General features: G+C 50.6%; 8 protein-coding genes across 8 annotated transcripts; 6 read left to right on the top strand and 2 right to left on the bottom strand.

Annotated features, from left to right (window-relative positions):
* Positions 1-1,066: 1,066 nt before the first annotated feature.
* Positions 1,067-3,285, top strand: N7509_001599 (carnitine O-acetyltransferase CAT2; the record flags this gene model as incomplete). The annotated part of the gene is made up of 4 exons (XM_056626236.1): positions 1,067-1,147; positions 1,253-1,298; positions 1,418-3,080; positions 3,153-3,285. The coding sequence occupies 4 exons, from the start codon at positions 1,067-1,069 to the stop codon at positions 3,283-3,285; spliced, it is 1,923 nt and encodes a 640-aa protein (XP_056492031.1).
* Positions 3,286-3,786: 501 nt separating this feature from the next.
* Positions 3,787-4,144, top strand: N7509_001598 (uncharacterized protein; the record flags this gene model as incomplete). The annotated part of the gene is made up of 2 exons (XM_056626235.1): positions 3,787-3,838; positions 3,918-4,144. 2 exons carry the CDS (start codon positions 3,787-3,789, stop codon positions 4,142-4,144), a joined length of 279 nt encoding a protein of 92 aa, XP_056492030.1.
* Positions 4,145-5,972: 1,828 nt separating this feature from the next.
* Positions 5,973-6,480, bottom strand: N7509_001597 (uncharacterized protein; the record flags this gene model as incomplete). The annotated part of the gene is made up of 2 exons (XM_056626234.1): positions 5,973-6,096; positions 6,182-6,480. The coding sequence occupies 2 exons, from the start codon at positions 6,478-6,480 to the stop codon at positions 5,973-5,975; spliced, it is 423 nt and encodes a 140-aa protein (XP_056492029.1).
* A 4,103-nt stretch (positions 6,481-10,583) lies between these two features.
* N7509_001596 (uncharacterized protein) lies at positions 10,584-12,475 on the top strand (the record flags this gene model as incomplete). Its single annotated transcript, XM_056626233.1, has 3 exons — positions 10,584-12,015; positions 12,074-12,118; positions 12,180-12,475. 3 exons carry the CDS (start codon positions 10,584-10,586, stop codon positions 12,473-12,475), a joined length of 1,773 nt encoding a protein of 590 aa, XP_056492028.1.
* A 1,241-nt stretch (positions 12,476-13,716) lies between these two features.
* N7509_001595 (4a-hydroxytetrahydrobiopterin dehydratase) lies at positions 13,717-14,446 on the top strand (the record flags this gene model as incomplete). The annotated part of the gene is made up of 3 exons (XM_056626232.1): positions 13,717-14,016; positions 14,136-14,198; positions 14,294-14,446. 3 exons carry the CDS (start codon positions 13,717-13,719, stop codon positions 14,444-14,446), a joined length of 516 nt encoding a protein of 171 aa, XP_056492027.1.
* Positions 14,447-15,040: 594 nt separating this feature from the next.
* N7509_001594 (peptidase family M20/M25/M40 protein) lies at positions 15,041-17,698 on the top strand (the record flags this gene model as incomplete). The annotated part of the gene is made up of 1 exon (XM_056626231.1): positions 15,041-17,698. One exon carries the CDS (start codon positions 15,041-15,043, stop codon positions 17,696-17,698), a length of 2,658 nt encoding a protein of 885 aa, XP_056492026.1.
* Positions 17,699-18,942: 1,244 nt separating this feature from the next.
* On the bottom strand, positions 18,943-20,309 carry N7509_001593 (Sec62 family protein translocation protein; the record flags this gene model as incomplete). The annotated part of the gene is made up of 3 exons (XM_056626230.1): positions 18,943-19,095; positions 19,174-19,730; positions 19,829-20,309. 3 exons carry the CDS (start codon positions 20,307-20,309, stop codon positions 18,943-18,945), a joined length of 1,191 nt encoding a protein of 396 aa, XP_056492025.1.
* Positions 20,310-20,579: 270 nt separating this feature from the next.
* On the top strand, positions 20,580-22,479 carry N7509_001592 (Lectin C-type domain protein; the record flags this gene model as incomplete). The annotated part of the gene is made up of 2 exons (XM_056626229.1): positions 20,580-20,642; positions 20,698-22,479. 2 exons carry the CDS (start codon positions 20,580-20,582, stop codon positions 22,477-22,479), a joined length of 1,845 nt encoding a protein of 614 aa, XP_056492024.1.
* Positions 22,480-24,159: the final 1,680 nt, after the last annotated feature.

Here is a 24,159-nt window from a genome sequence, read left to right as displayed (position 1 = left end):
GGGGAGCATTGCCATTGGGCTGATGAATATTCTTTCTCTTTTTTTGTCCCTTTCTTCCCGTGACTTCTTCCACTTCTTTGCTCTGATTTCTTTTCTATTCTGCGGGTGGGTGTTTTTTAAGCCCGAGTGCTTATGGCGTTTTCCTTTTCTTTCTTCTTTTGGTTTTTTCTTACTCCCTCTTTTCTTTTTGTCTATCCCTGATTGCCCGGGTATGTGACATAACCTTACCTGGGCGTTGATACCTGCGAATAGCGTTTTTGCGCGTTGGATTGGAGCTTTGGGCATCCGGGTCAACGGGAACGGGGGAACGGATGAAGGGATGTGGGCAAGCCCCCTTCCCTCATATGATCTTTATTATTCGAGTATTTAGTAGCACTAATTTATCTCCGTGGAGAGTTATATGTATTTGACATGAGGGATCGTATTGAAGTTGTAGTATCCATGGATGTAGTCCGGAGTATACTAGTAGTTACTACCCCATACTCGGTGGCCAGCGGAGATGACCGACGCTAGAAGCTCTCCCCGCATTGCCAGTCGCCGCGATCGCCAAAGTCTATCCGTCTCGTACGATAACTTGTTGTTTCATTTTTTAGGGGTTTCGCATTTTCAATTTTGTATCTGTATCTGTCAGTTCCAAAATATCCAACTCACTGCCAATTTCCTCGGTAGATCTTCGGTGATCTACCCCCCATGTGTGCACTGTATAAATTCCCCAGTGTTTCCCATTTCAACCGAGGCCCAAATGACCGATACGGCCGTCTGTGTGCCACTGGTTGGTAATGGTATTTACCGTTTGTAACCGTTTTCCACGGGAAGTAATGCCGCCGGGCCGAGTTAAAGTGTAGGCCGGACGGGACCGACTCGGTTTAGTTGTGACCGTACGTGACCAGACCTGACCGCCCTAGACCGCCGCTCTTCGGCCTTGAGACAGCCGAGGCATTCGTAGCTCCTTGTCTCTTCACTCTCTTATTTGCTTAACTTTCCCTTCGACACTTCTTTTTCCCCTTTCCTTTCCTTCTCCTCCCTTCTTATACCCCAACCTCCTTTTTCTTCACTGCTGAGAGGGATGTTCGCTGCTGCTGCGCGAAGCCGTCTCTCCACCCTGTCAAGGCCCCGGCTCCCTCCGACATCACTACTCGCCCGCTCAGTAAGTCGGCCACCTCCGACATTTGCAAAGCGCATAGCATTCGTCTTGACGATCCTGTGCTGCAAATTGTCTCCTGCGAGCAATTGGAAACTGACATTTGCATAGACTCCCGCTATGGCTCCTCGACGACAGGCTTCCTCCGTTCCTGAGGGTGAGTGATATCACATGTCTCCGCGGGGCAACTCCGCAATCCGTATAGACCTCCCGCAAGGAGATGATCAGATCTATAGCCCGGGCGATCAGAATAATGACTGACTCGCTTTTTCTCAGGATACAAGGAGGATCTCTCCAAGGGCAAGATGCTCCGATTTGAGGACTCTCTGCCCCCCCTCCCGGTCCCCTCGCTCGAAGAGACCGGCCGCCGCTATCTGAAGTCGGTCCACCCACTTGTCTCCTCTTCCGAGTTCGAGCGCACAAAAAGTGCCGTCGAGGCCTTCATCCGCCCCGGCGGTGAGGGTGAGCCTCTGCAGAAGCGTCTTCTTGAGCGCGCTGCCGACCCCAAGGTCAACAACTGGATTGCCGAATGGTGGAACCAGGCCGCCTACCTGGGCTACCGGGACCCCGTTATCCCTTACGTTTCCTACTTCTACTCCTACAAGGATGATCGGGAGCGTCGCAGCCCCGCCAAGCGTGCCGCTGCCATTGCCACCGCTGCCTTGGAATTCAAGGCGGAGGTTGACGCTGGCTCCCTCGAGCCCGAGTACATGCGTGGCCAGCCCATGGCTATGAGCTCGTATGAGTACATGTTCAACTGCTGCCGTATCCCCGCCGACCCCGCCGACTTCCCCCGCAAGTACTCTGCCGCCGAGAACCAGCACATCATCGTTGCTCGCAAGAACCAGTTCTTCAAGGTGCCTCTGGTCGTCAACGGCCAGGCCCTGAACGTCTCTGAGCTGGAGCAGCAGTTCCAGCGCATCATTGATGTCGCCCAGCCCGCCCCGCCGGTCGGTGTGCTGACTGTGGCTGACCGCGACCACTGGACCGCTGCCCGCAAGAAGCTCGTTGCCGCTGATCCTGCCAACGAGCAGGCTCTCAAGGATATCGAGGCCAGTGGCTTCGTCATCTGCCTGGATGATGCCAAGCCTGTCACCCTGGAGGAGCGCGCTCACCAGTACTGGCACGGAGATGGTGCCAACCGTTGGTTCGACAAGCCCCTGCAGTTCATCATTAACGACAACGGTACCGCCGGTTTCATGGGTGAGCACTCCATGATGGACGGAACTCCCACCCACCGTCTGAACGACCACGTCAACAACCTGATCTTCAACAAGAAGATCGACCTCTCCGCCAAGTCTGTCCGCGCCGAGCTCCCCGACCCCAAGGCCATCAGATTCCACCTCAATGACGAGTCCAACGAAGCCATTGACATCGCAGCCCAATACCACCGCAAGCAAATTGCCTCGCACGAGCTTGTCGTCCAAGCCTACCAGGGCTACGGAAAGGGCCTGATCAAGAAGTTCAAGTGCAGCCCCGACGCCTACGTCCAGATGCTTATCCAACTGGCCTACTTCAAGATGTACGGCAAGAACCGTCCTACCTACGAGTCCGCCTCGACCCGTAAGTTCCAAGAAGGCCGTACCGAGACCACCCGTACCGTCTCCGACGAGAGCACCGCCTTCTGCAAGGCCCACCACGACACCAACACTCCGCGTGAGGAAGTCGTTAAGCTGTTTCGCGCCGCTCTGGCCCAGCACACCAAGTACACCATGGATGCCAGTGACGGCCGCGGTGTCGACCGCCACCTCTTCGGCCTGAAGAAGCTCCTCCAGCCCGGCGAGAAGTTGCCCGCGCTGTACGAGGACCCCGCCTTCGCTTACTCCGGTTCTTGGTACATCTCCAGCTCCCAGCTTAGCTCCGAGTACTTCAACGGATACGGGTGGAGCCAGGTCATTGACGATGGATTCGGAATTGCGTACATGATCAACGAGAACAGGTGAGCCCACCCTTCGCTCTTTGTGCGAATGAACATGAAAATGAAAACAAATACTAACATTCTTCTCCCCAGCCTCAACTTCAACATCGTCTGCAAGCGTCTCGGTGCCCACCGCATGAGCTACTTCCTGAACGAGGCCGCCACCGAAATGCGCGACCTCCTCATGCCCGACCTGGCTGCCCAGGCCGAGAAGGCCAAGCTGTAAAGTAGTAAGCTTTGATGTGATGTGCATGAGATATCGGGTTGATATCTTTGTTCTTTTCCGGTTCAATCTTTCTTCATTTCTTTTTTTGGGGATTCGTTTTATCCCCGGGTTGCCTGTGAGGTGTGCCAACGGATTTGGGTTTGCGTTTGCGTTTGCGTTTAGCGACCATAGATGATATATCTGTCGTTATTTTGTACAGTTACTACATACTACCATCATGATGGTTCAAAGTTGAATATGATTCAAGTACTACTACTAGTACTTCTACCTCTTCTTCCTGATGTCCTTCTCTCCGAGTCATGTTACTAAATGTCGTTGATCTTGGTCACAGTTCCCGAAGCATATAAAACGGAAGGCAGACCCACACTACTACTATCTACCGCAACTGGAATGCAATTTCCCCACGCCCCTATGATGTGACAGTTCCTTCCATTCCAAGGTTGTTTCCATGATTCTCCCCTGGGTAATCCCCCGCATACCCTCGATCTATTACTGAAAGAGATGCACAAGACCACTGTTGATGAATTCTACGAGAACAACCTTGGTACAGCTAGTGTGTATTCTCTCTCCTTCTCTTTGAATTCCCTCTATATGCGCGAACTAAAGACTTTTTCATAATAGAACGTCCAAAGCAACGCCAGTGGTAGAGGATAAAGGATCCCCTCAAGCCTCCGAGTATTCAAACAGCAGAATTGACGATATCGACTCTGACAGATCGGTTGAGGACAGCCGGGGTAACCCTGGGAAGGAGAAAGTGATGAGGAATGGGAATCCAGATGATGATAGTGAAGTGATTGGTGGTGGCGGTAAAGATGTTAAGAGAAAAGCAGCTATCTCAACAAAAGGCGTGGCGTCCTGAATGCCTGAGACATACCAGCCTTAACACACCCCTGTCGGATGCCAAAAATCAATAGAACAACGCTGCAAATAAACAATTTGTAATTTAAAAAGCAGAATTATGGCCATGATCGGCCAATCAGACCCCCCAATTCACCCCTTATACCCATACCCATATCATACCCTTTCATTTATCAAATACTATCAAATACGTATTATCTAGGAGTTAAAATACCATGTTTAATGTCACCTCCACCTTTCTTCATCAATCTCGCCTTATTTCACACCTTCATTAGAGCTCCTTGGCTGTCTTCAATGAAAGTTGATCGTTCATTCCGAGGTATAGAATGGGAATCTATTAGTACAATGCAAGCAACCAGACTATTCTCCGATTTGCTTCAAGATCGCCGGAATGGGAGTTCAAAGGTGGAACCTGCCATTTTTTCTGGACTAGCTTACCGACTGCCATGCCAGCCTTCCTGTTGTAGTTACAGGGCAGATGAAAGAATGAAGAGGACTCATTTTTGCTTTTGCCGCTTGTCAATGTGCCGGTTTATTAATTGGCATAAGGGGGACAAAGCCTTTATGATCAAAGAAATCAAAGCTACTGTTTAGAACAAGGTCTGAAGGCTCAAAGAATATCTCAGAGGGCCTTTCGAGACAATGACTTTTTGTTCCAAATCAACAAACCAGCCATTGAGCTATAAAATGGTAGTACCTTGTCAGCAGCGAGAGGCATAAATTGAAGGAGGGTTAGCAGGAAGTCTACTAATAACTATACCTCACTGCCATTCACTACTCGAGAGCATCCCTCTATTTTATTTGATCATAACGCGATATATTCGATTCTTACTATTTACACAGAACTACCACTAGTATACTTCTCCATATATACACCCTCAAGATGGAGAAACGCTCTGGCGTGGACCGCAAAAGCCGACCCAAAAAGTCAAAGGCAGGCCATGTGGTCATAATACGAGAACACCTAGCCGAGCGACTGATTTCCCAAGCCAGATCTCTTCACGAGAACCCCGGACCTGGGGCCAAGTCCCGGAATTCTTAGAAGATATTTGTGAACTACTACGTCGGTTCAAAAATATTGCCCAAGAAGAATCCGAAGAAGTTGGTTCCGAAATGCCCTACTGTTTCAGGGTAAGGATCCTTCGCATCACCGAGGTGGTAAAACGAGTTCTCGCAAATATGATAACTCGCGCCCTAGGAGAGTGGCAAGAACGTACCGGGAATGAAGTCGCGTGTATCCTGGCTAATATAGGCGCTCATATTGATAGACTGACTATCGACAGGAACGAGGACCGCCCATACTATCGTCTCCGAGACATAGAGAAACAATACGTAGAGCTCTTTGATCGTCCGGCTGTCTCTAGTTCAGATGGGTATGTTCCGCTGCTGCGGATGAATGGGGGCGTTGAGACTTGGAATCGCATGAATAGTCTTGTTGCTGATTGCGATTGTTTGCTGTGTTCTACTCAGATTGCTGATATGATAGTATATTCCGTCGAGGATGATGATAGTGACTAGGATCCTATAGAGGTTATAATAAATAAGGGAAAGTGGGAAAGTCGGTGTATGTTTCTAAGTCCCCCTACTTGCTCCTTTTCTTTTCAAATATGTCACTTTGGAATGCAAGTATTAGCTCACTTATGGTAATGTATTACCTCATACTGAAAATCTTCATCGCCATAGGTGGAACTATTTTATAGCCAGTTGGTTTGAATTGCCTTCGGACTATGGTGGTAGAGCAAAGTCAGGACACTAGTGCAGCTAATATCCATGCCATTTCCAACCACAAATCCCACTACGCCCAATCATAACATCTTGAACCAAGATACCTAGCATTCAAAGTTGACTCGGCATTCCGAATCAGCCGAGACTCCAAGACCATAATAGTCAGTAGACCCCTGAGGAGACTCGCCGTCGATATGAGTTTGGTCCCCATAGGCACCGTGGCACTCACTAAATGGAATCAAAGTGTTAGTGAGCGTTCACGAAGGAGGGGAATAAAACAAAAGTGAAGATGAGATCATGAGGCGAGTCATACGTGAAACCAGGCGCACAAGTGGCACCCCATTCAAAAACCTGAGTTAGGTTGCCCGTTTCAACAGCGACGAAATCTCCACAGACGCTGGGGTCGTCGGAGTTGAGGCGCGGCTGCCACCATGCAATTTGTCGGTTGTCCGGGTCATAGAGTTGGATTCCCATGACGGTTGAGACGGCGCCGCCGCCTATTCCGCCACCTGCTGTGTTCGTGTTGACATAACCGACAGCATAGCAAGTACCTGCGATAACGGATGGGAGAGTAGCGAGTAGGGCTGCGGAAGCTTGAAGTATGCGATACATTTTTGCGTGATGGTAGGTTCCGAATAGCACAGAGAAAATATGGGTATATTGAAGATAGGTTCAGAAATGGAATTGTCTTTCTTGAGTCTTGCGTTATTGTGAATAGTACTTGCAACAGGGTGTCACCATGAGCTGCTTGAAGCCGAGTACTTATAGCTTGTATATCAATTATCAGTCTAACTGTTCATAGAGCGATGGCCACGCCAAGGGACGGCATGTTATTCTTGGCGAATATAGACTTTGTCATGGCATGAAATTCCAAAACAGCGCCCGGCGACGCCGCATTGTACGTTGCTTCACTATCAACATGAGGCATTTTCGGACAATCAAGACAAGGGCAGCACGGTTGGGGTCGCAACGATCTTCACGGAATCAGCTTGTCTTGGCTTCAAATTATATTAATTTAATCACTACTGATGAAGGCATCAAGCTCACGGGAATTTCAGCCCCCAAAGGACCATGGCAAATGTAATTGGAGACCACCTGACATGAGGTCCCAACCCCTTTCACTTAAGAAGGGTAAGCTTGCAATGATCTACCCTGACCTCCACTTACGACTCAGGCTCTCATCAACGAGATGTGAGCTTGACTCTTGCAATTATGCTTTTTAGATCATAATCATAGATATCAAATACATCCAGCGGAACCCCAGTTTTCGGTATTTATATTTGGAATTAGAAATTCTAAAAGGAGGGGCTGAAGAATACAATAACGATGCAGCCAATGAACTAGAGAATCCCTGCGTAACTGACATCTTCGTAAGTCCAGGTATGTCTCCACATCCAATCCTGGCATTTAATACTAACCTGATATAGTATGTGGCTCATAATTATGAACCTCCGTAATCCGTATGTAGTACTCTAAATGTAAATCATCTTCGGTCATCATCGGCACCTCCGTTTGAGTTTATAGAAGTGGAGTTGTCTTTGTTTCGGCAATCAATCATTCATCATCCTGAACTCCACTTCTGCTTCATCTACTTCCTCATCCCACCTCCCTCTGAACTCCTCCCTCTTTTCAATCTTCAATATTGAAAGGCAGGGCCCTCTTTTGGCGATCCTGACTACTCTTGCTCTTCTCCTCCGTCTGAAGTCACATTGGTACTTTCTTCTGGTATCGACGGTGGCCTTGGCGAGGTTCTATCTACTAGGCTGGCCGAGGGCTGCGCGCCGGCAGATTCCCAAAACGATCTCATTTGACCACATTGTATGCGAACTCCTATATTTGAGCGCTTCATATTCAACATATCTCAATGCGAAGCACAACCATAATGGAAGTGTTTGGACAAGCGATCGCAGTCTATAAAGGATGGTGCCAGTGTTCAAATCGAGCCACTAGGTCAAGTGTGTATTGGACGTAGCTGGCTGCGGACCTATTCAAAAAGAATCAGATTCATAGAAATATAGAATCAAAACGACGTTAAATTTCACATTGAGAGATGTCGAGGGTAGTTAGTGTAAGGTTAGCTAAAATGAATTGTTAGTTAACTAAACAACTTGGGGTTTGCGCCTGATCTGTAAGGCCAAAAGATCTCTGAGGCACCCAGGCATCAACATGACATATGTACAACTACCATTTTCGCCACTGGGTATGAATAGAAAGCAGGATAATTTACTAGTACTATGCACAAGGTATCATATTCCGTCATCTCACATCAGCTGAAATAAACCCTATTCATGTACAAGTACAACGGTCACGATCCTTCGCGCCCTGCGGGGATAACACAGGCCCATGGAGATCCCCAGACCAGATGTAGTCGAACCAAGGACAATCAGTCGCCCCCTCTCCAGGTCCGAGTGTAACGAGTACGTTGTACTGACTAATGTGCACCTACTCTACGATGTCCCCATCCATCCCCGGCAGTTCGGCCATCGTACAGCGCAAAGCAAGTCGAAAAATCTGGATCCGGCATATCCGGGTTGGACAACCCCAGGGTCCAGAACAATCCGGGGGAAGACGCATTTGACTGCAGACCACACCGTACCATGCTTTGGCTTAATTGCCCTACGGCCATCGGCACTGATCACCGCGAAAGGCTCGCGTGGCGTCGCGGCGATGTACGATCTTGTCGATCTCCCATATGAGCTGCCCATGTGCAGGAATGTAAGGTCGCATCTCGACTTGCCCATTCCAGCGCCGGGAGTCAAGGGGGAACACACACTTAAGGATCCGCACCGTGACCTGGGCTGGCTTACCTGTGGTCGTTTCCGGATTCGCTCCACCTTCGGCGAGTCAAGTCGGTGGTCCAAACTTTAATGAGTGCAAAACTTTTTTCGGACAGCCTTGTTTTTCTATTTGTCTTTTTTTCTTTTCTTTCTCGATGAGGTCGTCGCGGTCACGGGGCTGAAGAAATTCCAGGTTTATTTATTTGGGGTCCAAAACGGTCACGTCCAAGGGCAAGAAATCCTTGGTAACTTGAAGGCAACCCGCATGAACCAAAGGTCCGAATGGAAGGGGGATTTGCCTCAGCAAGGGGGCGATCGGTCATTTCCATTCTCTTTTGTTAACGTTGACAGCAGTCTTCTATCGGATGTTCTGGAAGAGGCAGTTCGTAGTGATGAGACAGGTGGATCTGATACAATATCCAGTGTTTATCCAAGGGGGTAAGCGGACCCCGACCTTCCTTCCAGGTGAACAGGCAGTCAGAACAAGACTTGCAAGCCTTGGCCCTGTTGGCGATCCCCACGACGCCACGTCCGTAACCGCCCGTGGCGGCTTGGTTTAGTACCTGCTGGCGCCCTTAGTACCTGGTCCAGGCTTCGATCCGTGGGCCGCCTGTGATAGGTGTCAGGGCGCCCCCTGACGTCAAAGTTGATTTTTTTTTTCTGTGCTTGATGATGACGATGATCGCGTGTCTTGGCCGAGTGTCCGGGGTGGACTTTACTGTACCAGAGAAGTGTCGGCAAACATTATGTAGAATTTATTAGTACGGAGTAGTGTGTATGTACTCGGTCGCTCCGCGTCATCTCAGTGTTGCTGGGCCCAGATCGGCGATGGGGAACCATGCGGTCCGGGCACGACTGGAAATAGTAGCATCTTGAACCCCCCCTTGCTTCGCGGGGCACCGCATCCCATATAATTTTATGAGATGGCATTCTCCCAATCGATTGGGATTGTGTAGATGTAAGGTTGCATGCGTATGGGATGATTTTGAAGTAGGAGGGCAGGATGCGGTGACTGTCGGGCTGGTTGTTCCCAAAGCGGACATTCTCCAACCCAAAGCGGATCCCATCGGAGTGTTGCCGGTCGCGCAATTCGTTGACCAGCGATTGACCACAGGTTTGGACGGGGTCGGCCATCGGTCATAAGTTTGCCATGCTTTCGGTGGAGCCGATTCTCCAATTGCGGGTTGAGGGAAGGGCAATCCTTTCCAGGGCGCGTCGGCAGGAGGCAAATTGTATGGGCGTCAGAGCTCAAGGCCGGACTCTGTAGGAAGTATATAGGCGATCTGCGCGATTTTTGTAAATAGTAATATCAGTCCGGGGATATTGTTGAGGGCAATGAATGAAGGATTTGGGGCCCTGAATTCTGGGGCAGATTGAAGAAAAAAAAAGTGGGTAGAAATCAACCCACGGGGAAAAGGATTCGGCATCCCGCACCCACTCGGTGACGCATAGGGAAAGTCAACGGCGAGCGGAGGGGATCTGGAGAAATCTGGGGCGAGGGAGCCGAGAGACGGGAGATGTAGGAGGGAGGTGTAGAGAGTAGAGAATACAAAATACAGAATAGGGAAAGTAGAGAGAGAGAGAGTAGTATGTAATACTATGCTAGTACGGAGTAGTAAGGTATAGAGTGAACCAGGGAAGGAACTACGCTCAGTCCGGCTCCGTTGCATCGCACCTGCCGTATTTATTGTCGGCGACTCCCTCAACTTCGCCCTTTTTTACTCGTTTGACTCTTCCGGAAAACTTGACCTCTCCTCTTCCTCTTCCTCTTCCTCTTCCTCTCCCTTCCCCCACCTTTTTCCTTTTCTCTTCTCTCTGGACTCTCTACTTTGTATGCTCCTTCCTCTCTCTTCCTCTCTTCCCAAAAGAGTTTGACAATACTCATTGTCACTACTCACTCTCACCATCCAAATACTAACTCAACTCAGCTACTTCACCATGGCAAGCCACCCTGAAAAGCTGGCTGGCCGGCTGGATGCGGTGCAACAAGCCTCCTCCTCATCTAGTGAAACCCAACAAGAGGGTATTCTCAACCTACCTTTCAATGAAAAGGGCTCCGATAAGGACGATCAACTCGAACATGCCGGTCCCGATGGCCGCATCATACTCACCGAGGATATGTGTTACGATAAACTCGGTTACTCCTATACCGAGACTCGCAAGTGGTTGATCATCTCCGTCATTTTCATGGTCCAGGTCTCCATGAACTTCAACACCTCTCTGTACTCCAATGGTCTCGCCGGTATCTCCGAGGAGTTTGGCGTCTCCATGCAGGCCGCCCGCTGCGGTGCCATGATCTTCCTCGTCCTATATGCCTTTGGTTGCGAACTCTGGGCCCCCTGGAGTGAGGAACTGGGTCGTAAGCCCATCTTGCAGGCTTCGCTTTTCTTCGTCAATGTCTTCCAGCTTCCAGTCGCTCTGGCCCCGAACTTTGCCTCAATCATGGTGGGCCGTGCGCTTGGTGGTCTCTCCTCTGCTGGTGGTTCCGTCACTTTGGGTATGATTGCCGATCTTTGGGAAGCCGATACTCAACAGTACGCCGTGGCCGCTGTCGTTTTCTCCTCCGTCGGTGGTTCGGTCCTCGGACCCGTCATTGGTGGCTTCGTCGAGGCCTACTTGCCCTGGCGATGGAATATCTGGATTCAGTTGATCTTTGGTGGTTTTGTGCAGGTTATGCACTTTTTCCTCGTCCCCGAGACCCGAACCACCGTTCTCATGGACCGTATCGCAAAGAAGATGCGCGAGAGCGGCGAGAACCCCAACATCTACGGCCCAACCGAGGGCATGTCCTTCCGCGAACGATTCCCTCCTGGTGAATTGATGATGACCTGGTATCGCCCGTTCAAGATGTTCCTTACTGAGCCCATTGTCTTGGTTCTTTCCCTCCTCAGTGGTTTCAGTGATGCTCTGATTTTCATGTTCATTCAGTCTCTGGGTCTCGTCTATGACCAGTGGAACTTCACTCCCTGGGAGAAGGGACTGGCCTTCATCCCCATCCTCATCGGCTACCTCATTGCTTGGTTCTCTTGGTTCCCCATCATCCGTCGCAACACTGCTGAGCGCCGCGAAAATCCTGACAGTGAGCGCGCACAGTATGAGTCTCGCCTCTGGTGGTTGTTGTATACCGCTCCTTGCCTGCCGATTGGCCTGATTGGTTTCGCCTGGACCATTTTGCCCCAGTGCCACTGGATTGGTTCCATGATCTTCGCTGCGGTCATTGGTATTGCCAACTACGCTATCTACATGGCCACTATTGATTATATGATTTGTGCTTATGGCCCTTACTCGGCTTCGGCTACTGGTGGTAATGGATGGGCTCGAGACTTCCTGGCTGGTGTTCTCACCATCCCGGCGACACCGTTCTTCGAGAGTAAGACCCCTACCCCATTACACTCGTCTGAAACATAGGCTAACTCCATTTCTTTTAGACATTGGTGGCAAGTATCATCTCGAGTATGCCTCGACTATTCTCTGTATGTGTTCTATTATCCCTCGGGGGACCTTTTTCAGAGACTCCAACTAACCGATTCCCAGTCTGTATCTCGGTGCCGCTGGTTGTTGCTGTTTATATCATCTACTGGAAGGGCCCCGCCCTCCGCGCGCGCTCGCCCTTCGCGCAACGCCTTTCGGAAGCCCGTCACGAAATCGACGTGAACATCCACAGCCGCCGGGCATCCAAGGTCCCCGAGGCCTCCCGCGCCAACTCCTACGCACGGTCCCAACAAGATCTCCGCATCCGGGGAAGTCGCCCTGGTTCGCGGGTCAACTCTCGAGCCAACTCCCGAGTGAACTCGCGTGCCAACTCGCGCCGCAACAGTTTGGTAGCCTGATTGATTTGATTTGATTTGATTTTTCGTCTTTTTGAGTTTTATTCTCAGCTGCCTTTCCCCCCCGCTTCCGCTTTCCGCCGTCGCTTGAAATCTTGTGAAAAAGATCCAGTCAAGTTCCACGGCGGCGAGCTGATGGCTATGGCGGGACGATGATCGATTAAGCATTCAATTTTTTGGATGCCAGTGAGGATTTACCGGTAATTTTGTATCTTCTTTTCTCTCTGTATGTCTTGAATCGCATGGATCCATGCGCTGGGCGTGGTGGACTCGACTCTTAATTATTATTACTTTTTCTCCACTTTTGTCTTCTCTGCTTGCTTTCGGGGCGCATGGTTTCACTGTGACTGTCAGACTTGATGGATCGTCTTCTCGCCCAAGCTCAACCCATCCGGGAATGGATGGATGGATTGATGGGACGGCACTTGTACGCCTCACGGGGTTGATTGCTTTTGCTTGAGGTGCCGGAAGGGGCTGGTTACGAATTATATGCTCTAACTATAAGCAATGAATGTGTATCTCGTGTATCTTGTGTCTCCGAGCCTTGTTGTTGTCTTGTAGGTAGTACTATAGTACTATAACCGTGGGACTGTGGATGGTAGAGTAGCATTCTGGAGACTATCCACGGTTGTCCGCTTCCGTCGATCAGGGTCCTCCCTAACATAGTAAGAACGCCACAGCGTTTCTTCAAGTTGTGAGTACCGAGATCAATGGTTTCCAAGGTTGCCCATTTGTAGTAACTAGTTCGTGCCCCTCAATCTAGGCATAATAGTACTTCTGCCAGAGACTGCAGGGTGTAACCGTTGGGCGAGTGGCGTGTGGTGGATCATCCATGGATAGCAATGATAATAAATTACTACTCTGGGGGATTCTAGTGCTGAAAGGTAAAACTCGGAACCTATTTCCTCAGGCTCCACCTCATTACCATTTGAATTTCCATGTTACTAAATGTTTTGATTAAGGTGCCTCGGAAGTATACTAGTACATCCAATGCACCCACTATGCCCAGATGGCTGCTTCAATTGGCAATTAAACAATACCAGTATGAACTATTAATAATGGTTCTAGTACTCAACTAGATACTAGATACTCTGCAAATATCGTTGTTACTGTGTATACCTGGGTAGACTACTGTAGTGCTGCTTAAGTGCTGCCTGGTCTGTGCGCCAACGCGTGCACCCGAGAGGCTTCCAAAGCTTCCAAGCTCCAAAGCTCCCAAAGATTCTCGTCTATTTCACCCAACCATGAGCTTCCTAAGACTAGGCCGGTCTTTGCCTTTGCCTTTGCCTTTGCCTCTGTCGTCACGTTTCTCACCTTCTGTCATTCGAGTTGCCTCTGCTCGACCACCCCTGTCCCTTTCTCTACCTCGCTCTCAACCTCTCCGAATGGCTTCCAGCGCACCCGCAGCACGCTTCGCCGAGGGCGAAGACCCGCAACAGCTCGGCCCTGACACCGAGCTGCTGCTGCAGCAAGGCTGGGCGCTGGATGGTAACGGGATGGGTGTGACCAAGACCTTCCACTTTAAGAGCTATTTCAAGGCTGTGGTATGTGCATACGGAGATCCTCCGTACTCCGTACTCCTGCAGGCCCAAGGCTGCTCTCCCTTTCTCCCTCTCTCTTCCAATTTGACCTGTCGAATTCCGAATTGCTAATTCTTCGATAGACCTTTGTTAACCTGGTCGCGTCCGAGAGTTCATCCAAGAAACACCACCCCACCATGACCGTGGTAAGTGCTGCTAGTGTGCTAGTACCCGCTGCCAACAAAGAATGGCAGAAACTTGAAGTTGAACTCGAAACTAATTTGTTGACTCCTTACTACAGCGCTTCGGTTCCGTTGATATCCACTGGACCACGCATCACCCACGCGGCCTCACCCACAAGGATATCACGATGGCCCGGCATTGCGACCATGGAGCCAGTCTGATGGGTGCAGTCGATTCTGGGCAAGGATTGAAGTGTGGGCCATCTGCCTAACGAGGCAACACGATACTTCAGAGCAGGTCCAGACAGTGCAGTGCACGGAGGAGTACTAGTACTAGTCCAGAGACCTCTCGATCCTGTGGAGCTTTCAACGTTCCGCTCTCTCCACCAGGAATATTAGCGAGCGCCCAGTGGAGATGGGGGAAATTGGGGAGGAAAGTGATGAGATGAGACGTAGTGAAACGAATGAGAGATTTCCAGGGGGAAAGACCAAGCCCAGCTAGGCCAGGCTCAATTTTATGCACCTCCACCTCCCACATCACTGGTACTCGTGGTGATTGTAGATCCCCCCCACTTCTTCTTCCCTTCTCCTGAACTTTGAACTTGCTTTCCTTTCCACTTCCTCTCCACGTTGAATCTTTCTGAAACTCCCCCCTCTATTTCCCAAGTTGCCGTCTCCGATCGATCTCCAATCTCCAATCTCCAGTCTCCAGTCTCCAGTCTCCAGTCTCCAGTCTCCAGTCTCCAGTTTCCAGCCTACTCGGCCGTGCAGCCGACCACGTTCGGATGTGACGATCTTTTCCCTCCTGAAATCGGCTCTCCTTTTCCTGCATCTGCTGTGTCATGTTGTGCTGAACGACCAAGACCATGTCCTCCTTACGAGACTCAACGCAGCCATCCTTTGGCGAACGTAGAGGACATCGTCTGGCGCCACTTCAGACCAATTTTAGTCGCCCCGCTACGACTCAAGATGATCAGTCGCAATCTCAATCGCAGTCGCAATTGCATCAACAACAGCCCGCACAGCCCGCACAGCCCATTCAGTCCGCGCGACTCCAGCGTCCTCGACCTACCGACCCCGTCACCAATGGCTCAGATGGACCAATTCCACTCCAGAGTCCCGTCAAGCGCCAATCGTCCAAGTCAAGCCTGCGCAATCTCTTCGGCCGCGACAAAAGCTCGCGTGCGGCGGTCGCCCCCGAAAGCACCACCCTCGACGAGGTCGATGAATCCCAAGCAAGCCCGTCAGATATCACCTCGCAGACTGTCACAATAGATGAGACAATCTGGTCGCCGACCATCGCAACCCCACACACGATCGTCTCGACCACAACCTCGAACACGCTTGCCTCCCCGACGACCCCTCGTGCGCGAAATACACTGAAATCATCTCGACCACGACCCCCCGAGCCCAAAAACTCCCAAGAACAATACGGTTGGAAACCCCCAGCCTTGTTTCAGGCATACCCTCAATCAACCAAGCATGATTGTCTCTCCGCGCCCGCCATGTCGGCGGACTCTATTTTGCGATTGCACGCGACATCAGGGAAAAATGCTGCGGAGGATGGGCGGACGGCGACATCAAGTGGTGATTCGAAAAAGAAGGAACAACGAGAGCGCAAACACTTGCGCACTCTGTCGGGTACGATTAACAAGGTCGAATGGACTAAGAAGATCTATGTACTCGCGACAGCGGGATTTATTCTCCAATACGCCGGGGATGGGAAACATGATCGATTACCCGAGAAAATGCTTCAATTGGGCCCCCAATCCGTGGCATTCGCTAGCGATGCAATCCCCGGAAAACACTGGGTGGTTCAAATTTCTCAAAATCCAGCTGCTGATGCCATTGCTGTACCGGAACCTCCTAAGTCTCGCCTCACCTCGCGATTTGGGTTCCATCGATCCCATGCGCGAAGATTAGCGCAGAGTTTCCTGATGGTCTTTGATGACCCGGACTCGATGATCTCTTGGTTGATAGCCATTCGCGCTGAGGTAGAAGCTCGCGGTGGTCCCAAGTTTGTGACGGAGAAGCATTCAGAGGATGAGGTGGAGCCACAGCTTCGCTCGAAAGCAAGCGTGCGGCAGATGGTGAAGAAAGACCCGCATCGTATCTCGAGCTTATTCCTCCAGCCACAGACTCTACGTCTGCCTGACGACGACGAAGATGGCCAGTCTGTTGGTGGCATGACCTGGCAATCTCGACGAAGCTCCTACGTCTCGGACAATCGTCGCTCAGTTATCGACTCTCGTGCGGGATCTACGTCCACCGGTTGGACGGAGGCTTCACCTGCAATGAATAACGATGCGCCATCTTCGTCTTTTTCGTCTTCAAATACACCGGCCTCCCCCAACAATCTACCAAGTGAGCCGTCCACCCCGTATGGCTTGCCGGAGGCTGTACTCAGGGAGGTGGATCAGATGATTGGCCTCAGTGGTCTCAGTGGTATGAGCCCGCCTGCCTCCAGTCAAGGTAATCGTCAGTCGCTACATATGTCGCCTCTTTCATCGCCCGGCCCCACAGGCTCGGCCTCAGCCTCGACTTCGACTTCGACTTCTCGTACGGACCCTATTCCTGTCGCCCAACCCTCGACCGATATACCCGAGACATTGACGCGCAGCGCCTCCCCACCAGCTCCGAATTTCAGCGTTCCGTCCTTCAGCAAAAAGTTCGTACCGAGACCAGGACCGGGCTCTATCAACCAGCCTTCCTCGCCGCCATCCGTGGCGGGTGCTCTTCGACGAGGCCAGAGCACAAGTACAAGTGACTTCACTATCGCCAGCGTCTCCTCCCCTCCCCAATCACCGACTTATAGCGTCGCAAGCTCGCGCCATACAGATGCCTCCGAGCCTGTCCCTCTGCCCCGAGATGGCAGCGGTCGTGTTCTGCGGACTTATAATTCGGAAGATATTCTATCAAGAATGGTCCGGACTCAACCTGCACCTAATTTCTCCCGCGTTCCTCGAGCCGGTGCACCCTCTGAGATCAGCCCCCCGCCATCTCGTCCTCTCAGTCTGGTTGGTCGACCTGGGCTAGGAATCTCGATGAATGGCGAATCGCAAGCCCCGGTCGTCCCTGCGGTCGAGCCATCCAGAAAGCCGGAATTATCACTATTCCCACAACCGCAGTCAAACCCAACGCCAATTCCAGTACCAACCCCACGCCACCGAACTCCAACACAACACGTGGACACCCATTTGGCGCAGAGTATGTCCCGGCGAAGAAGTATGCCTGGCTTGGCTGTTGGTCCACCTGCTGCACCACCGCCCAACTGTCCTCTGCCAAAACTCCCTCCGCTTGCCACGAAATCGCCTCCAGCTCCTCCTCCGGTTGCTGCTCTACCTCCAATTCCACCAATGTCACCTCCAGCTTCATCAGCACCGAAGTTGTCACCGTCCACCCGGTTCTATCAATCACAGCATATCCAGGATAACGTCGCGGATAAACGGAGAAGTGTTCTTGCCGGTCAATCAAATGGATATGCTCCTAAGGTATCAGCTGCTCGACAGTCTCGCCTGCATTAGTCCTGCGCACTGCACTGCGCTGCAATGCACCTGCAGCTGCACTGCGAAGCTCTCGCCAGATCTAAACCTTCCTTCACCTCAGCCCGTGGAGTCAAAAGTTACCTTGCACTCAAAATATAATCATAATCGCCGCCATCTTAACTACATACATATACGCCAACCGAGATGAGACGCGCCTTTCAACTCAACTATACATACATACACCTTTATTATTGTCCTGCCTTGTGTTATTGCGTCTATGCATTCAGCGTCGCAAGTCAAATATACCCGAGCAAGTCCTCGCATGCATATACGCCATGGCTATGGCCCAATTATCATTATCACCAACTACAATTCATCCACCCATTTACTACGCCGCACCCTCGCTTGGATCTATATCCTTTCATTCTTGATTCATATTGATCTATTTGTCTTCACATGCACATGACGATACCCTCTTGTCTTGTCCTGTCTATACCTTGGGATTTCTTTGTTCGAGTCTAGTCGAGTTTACGGGTCAAATCAAAACCCATTCATTTCTAATGTCGGATGTACTCTACTCTACTCTGCTCTGATCTGGTTTGCTTCGCTTCATACTTGTCTTATTTATACCCCGATTTCTTTTCCCTTGCTGGGTCTGTCAAATAAATTAAAGATGAAAAATGCGTGTTGGAATGTACTATTTGTCTCCTTTCTCTTTTTCTGTTGTCACATATTTTCTTGGGACGAGTGACGGTCAGGGTTGAATTGCTGTGAATACATATAACCATCTTCCTACCTAGGGCCGGTACCTCGTACTAGTAGATTAAAAAGTGATCCATCTCTTCGGGTTTTCCCTCTATACTCATTGGTTTTCATACATACTACTAGTACTAGCAACCTAAGTCTCCCAGTAAACGATTGGTGCTTCTTCAACCTTGGAATATTCAACTTCTCCAGTCAATAGGATGGAACATCTGGTTTCGCATGTAGGTACTCCCGCAAAAGGAGAAAATTCCCATTTTTACCGATACCAACTATGATCAAAGTGCAAAGCAAAAGAGAGAAGAAGGTACTATGTTGATCTTAAAAACGCCGGAACCACCCTCATGAAGAATACACCGCAAGCCATGCCATGACCATGCCGTGATTGAATGTGAATGTGAATGTGAATGTGAATATGGAAAAAGGGAAGAAAAATAAGATAAGACAAATTTCGCCCTCTCGAAAAATATCCCTGTTAGCTTGCCGGTTCTTTGCATTTCCGTCCTAACTCTTTCGAGAGTTTACTCCTCTGCCTCCTCAACGCGCGCGGTAAGATCTCGCTTCACGGGCGTCAATGAAGTTGCCGGCTCGGCGGATGTGCTCTTGGCTGAGGAGGTAGGTTCCACTCCTTGGGCGTCCTCTGACTTTGCCTTCTTGCTCTTTTTCTTCTTGTTCTGGTGACGGTGTTAGTAGGGTACCTCCCAATTATAGTCATATGCCATTGGCGTAAGTGAAAAGTGGGGGATACATACCTCCTGCCAGCCCCACAGGGGCTTGAAGCTATCGAAAAAGCCGACATCCTCGAACAAATTCGGGAAGAGCCAGAGACCAGGCGGGACGGTGAAGACAGTAATGCAGAACAAGATGAGACGGAAGATAGACATGGCAAAGAAGAGTCCCAGTAATCCCATCATGCCCACACTGAGATACCACACACCCTGCCGCATGAACATTGGCCACAGCGGGAACAACACCACTGCAAAAATACCAACCACCACGGCGGCGGCGAGAGCGCGCTGCTTCCACTGAGGTCCCTCATAGAGCCAGACGTAGTGCATCAACGGTTCTGTTTCCTGGTGTTGCTCGATCTTCACGGTCCACAGGCCCTTTGTGCGGTTCTTGGGCTTGGCGTGGTTGTGGCCTGCGTGCGGGTCGACTTTGCTTACACGGAGGGCGAGAAGAGAAAGTGGGAGGAGCTTGAAGACGTTCTCGGCCGAGGCGCGGTCGGTCACGGGTGGGAGGAGGGAGTTCTTCTTTCCGGCAGCTTTGGCGTATGCGGGGGATTCGATGGCGCGGATTGCACGCTTGACTGTGATAGGAGGTGAATGTAAGTATATATCATTCACTTGATGGTTTCCACCGATGGGGGTTTTCTTTTTTGTTTCGCTTTCTCTTTTTGCAACATACCCTTAAACATATCCTTGCGCTGTCCATCCAAGATACATGTGCGCGGCTTCAAGTTCTGCGACCGCAGAAAGTTGGCCACGGCTAGGGCCTTAGGGTCGGCAGGCTGGCCGGGCTGAACGGGGACTTGGTGTGTCTGCTGTTGAACTTGTTGCTGAGGTGCAGATGCTTGTCCCTGTTGGTTCTGCTGGCCTTCCTGCTGCTGCTGTTGTTGTTGTTGTTGTTGTTGCCCCTCTCCCTGTGGAGAAGCTTGGCCTTGTTGCTGTGCTTCCATCTGCTTCTGATGCGCCTGCATTGCCCGCATCCGCAACTGTTGGACGTATTGTTCGGGAGATAGACCGAGCTTCGCTGCGTCGGCTGTGAGTTGTTCGCGTTGCTTCTGGGCGAATTGCTCGGGGGTCATCCCTCGTTTGGCGGCTTCGGCAGCAAACTGTTGCTGCATGGCCGCCATTTGCTGGGGGTTTGGCTGGCCGGGCGCGGCCATTTTTGGTAGCGAATTGGATCGAGGACTGGAATTGGAGAACAAAGAAGTGAAAGAAAGAAGTAAGTGAGAGTTGGAAGAGTGGTCGGTGGTGGGGGAAGGGTGAGATGGAAGGGTAGGGAAGAAAGGGAAGAAGTGATGTACTCGTAACGAAGTGGCCAGATCGACTCAGGTGATCGCCCACGCGCGGCGCAAGCCGCGAGTGCCGCACCGCGCGCTTCTCTTCCCCACTGCAACTGCTACCTGCGACTGCATCTGACGACATGCGAGACTATGTCGTCTGCCTACAACCCAGATGCCACCCTTGACGATGCGACTTGGGTGGCAGTCTTACTGGTAAGTTCTTCCCATTACTTTTAAGCTCAATTTGAACGTGAATTGACTGGTGCAGAGTGAACGAGATGTCGCCGGCCAAATCCCTATCAACTTCGTAACGAACCCAGCCGTATCCTTATCCTCCGCATGTTTTGGCAATGGCCTTTACTCTCGAGATAAAGCAGTTGATTGCATCTCCAATCTTCTCGCCGTTGGTTTCCGCCGGCTCGCCCTCGATTTGTACTGGTCCGTGGAACGCCGGTCATGGTCCTTTTGTCCCGTCGCCATCCCCGCTAGCGCAGACGTCTTTGTTTCAGAAGTAGAGGTGACCTCGACCACCGAGGGCCCCGAGGCAACATCTACAATTACAACAAGTGATCTGGCCTCCTCGACCACGGACGCAGAGTCAGCGACCATCACCGCCTATTCCGATCCCGATGGAGAGACAGTGTATGAATTGGGCCCGTACAGATGCACCGACGATTTGGATATTAGCATGATATCAGATATACTAGTCGGATATTTTCAAGACACAAAACGGAATTTACTGGTCTATACTAATCATCTCGTCTTGAATCTCCATGTTGCGGCCAGTGATTCCTCCCCGACAAAGCCACCTGCCGCCGTGAAGGGACGCGACCTACCCAAATCGGATTCGGAACGGGCCGGCGCGCTATTCAATTGGAACCTCTACGAGTATATCTATAGCCCAGCACAACTGGCTGAGGATCGAAAGAACCTAAACGAGTCATGGTATGAAGTTGACGAAAGCTACATGCCGATCACGGAATATTTTACCATCCACGAGGACGAATCGGGTCATCAAAGCACCCCGGATGGATGGCCGTCAGCAAAGTACATCCAACTTGCAAAATCAGATCGTGTTATTATTGAATACGGTTCGATAGATCCGCAACTAGCCGACCTCGACTTGGCCAAAGATGCGGATGCTATCTTTTCTCCGGGCTATATGACCTCGGCAGTCAAGGTGTCTGCTACCGCAAATGGTACTTTGAAATCTGGCTGCCTCTACAAACCCAAGGCAACAGATGTGTCCCAAGCCAACTCATCGTGGGCCATATCTAGCAGCATCCCCGTGCCTGCAGGACTTTCCGCTGACAGCACCCTGGTATCATTGGATGACCTCATATCCGACATCACAGCCTGCGGCATGTCACCCATGCTAAACACAACCCTCTTTGGCGAAACTGCCGATGCAGACGTCTCTAGCTACCGCAACGTCTCCCTTGCAACGGGGTGGGCCTGGGCAGTCGGCGAGCCTGAAGGTGCCGACACCGGCGGCGGTACAAATGACATGCCTGCATTTGATCGATGCGCAATCACAGACCTATCGCTCGGCGGGCGCTGGCGCGCCACTAACTGCAGTGAGGAACGTCGAGCCGCATGCCGAGTTGGAAATTCACCATTCTCCTGGACTTTGTCGAGTTACACTGCGGAATACCGCGAAGTTGGCAACGGTTGTCCCGCCGGCTCTTCGTTTGCCGTCCCTCGCACTGGTCTTGAAAATCATTACCTTTATGAATATCTCATTGACCAAGATACATCCCTCATCGACCCTACCTCAACCAATCTATCTCGCCGCGAAGTCTACGTCAATTTCAACTCAATTGATACTACCTCCTGTTGGGTCTCTGGTGGTCCCGACGCTACCTGCCCCTACGCGTCTAATCCGCAGCAGCTGGAGCACAAGGCGGTGCTCGTTGCCGTTGTTGCTGCCATCATCATCCTGCTGATTACCGCGTTGACGACGTTTATCAAATGCAATGCGAACCGTCGTAACTCGCGTCGGCGGAAGCGTGTTATTGAAGGATGGGAATACGAAGGTGTTCCTTCTTGATATTTGTGCCATCTATTGATATATTTCTTTGCTTATACATTTTGCTTTATCTTGTGATACCCTGATGAATTATACATGCTATTTCTTTCTTTCTGGACGGATGTTCTGCCGATGTAGAAACTAGGTCGAAAAGTAATAAACCTGGCGCATGGGTCAGCCTTTCTGGCGCAGTTCTGGAGTGATACTATGAAAACATACTCATTCTGTCCAGAAACTACGATTGCCGCCACAGGGTCTAGCATAGTAAGTAATGCCAGTGCTGATCGGGTTCAAGTTTCAAGTTGCCGTCAGGACTTATTTTTCCAGGGCCACTTTCGCTTCGGTTTGTCTGGTTGTGGCTTCGTCACGCCTCCTGGATGAGGGTCCTGAGGAAAAAATATTTTGATGACTCCGATAGCAAGTTGTGCGATGACTTCCCACATTTTGTGGGAATAGGGGCTTTCGATTGGAACTATTCTGGGATATCGAGACAGGGCAGTGAAGTAAAAGGTTCAGGATCCGGTTGAAATAGAAACCATCCACAATCCGCATCCCCTGAGGGACAAAGAATAATCATTTGGTTTAAATACTAGTGATTCCCAAAGAAAGCTTTCTTCACAAGGCAGATCAGGAAAGATGATGTTGGTTGAATCATGCTGAGCCCCCACACCAAGCCCCGCAAAGTTGAGGCTGAGCTGCAACCGCCAACGCCACGTCAAATAGTCAAATAGAGTTTCTGTGGATAGAATAAGCTGCGAGGCAGAATCTTGGTCTGCAGGATAATCCCTCGTTAGCTTTTTATAATCAGCAGATGCTTTATGGTGGTTTGTTTGACGTGCAGGGGAAGGACATAAGAACAGTTTGAGTAGCAGCAACCCTAAAGCCCTAAGTATCAGGCTTGCTATTTCAATCCAGCTCGTTCTCAAGTTTCAGGTTTAGTAGCTTAGAGAGTAGGCAAGCACTATTTAAACCACCTCAACACAAGATGAATCTTCTTCCAAACCCCCTTCTACTTCTGCGGCCCCAACAGCCCCAGTATCCTCGTAGAGCAAAAGAGCATCAAGTGTGCTATAATGATCGCAATACTAGATTGCTACAGCTGGGTTTAGATCCAATCGGGGTGGTTACTGGATATTGTTTACTGTGAGGGACCCTGGGACTTAGCCTGGAGGTTTTTACCCCGTTATATTAAAACCGTCATCTGGCGTCTTTTCCTGGAGCTTTTGTATGGTGAGCATCACTCATAGGTCGCAGTGACGTCCAAAGGGGCCAGGAATTTTTGCTTGGTCTCCTATCGAAAGCGCTTTAACTGTATCTAGTTAAGTAGTCCTTAGTAATTTAGCACGTCCGCATGCCCCCGGGGAGACCTCGGACGGGGGTCAGTGCCCTCGCCTGCCAACGTAAAATAATACCACCATGATCCTGGCATTTAGCCGTCGCATTTACTACTCCATTTGGTGCTAGCGGGAGAACTTCATGATGGAGCGCTTCTCCAATTTTCAACCTTATAGGATCTAGCCCCGGTCTTAATCGACTATTGGTTTGCCTCCATCAAACTTGGCCCATTCAATGGGGTCAGGGACATCTTCATCTCTTTATTTGCCGACTGGACTTTCGAATAAGCTTCCGGTCAAGTTAAATTAAGCCTGGCCAAGCCATTTGTTGTGCTCAACGCTGATCTTGGAAAAATGGACTAAGCAT

The sequence above is a fragment of the Penicillium cosmopolitanum genome, assembly GCF_028827165.1.
Source record: "Penicillium cosmopolitanum strain IBT 29677 chromosome Unknown utg000004l:1.0-4361866.0:1.0-4365735.0, whole genome shotgun sequence".
NCBI lineage: Eukaryota > Fungi > Ascomycota > Eurotiomycetes > Eurotiales > Aspergillaceae > Penicillium > Penicillium cosmopolitanum.
This window is presented reverse-complemented; position numbering and strand designations above follow the sequence as displayed.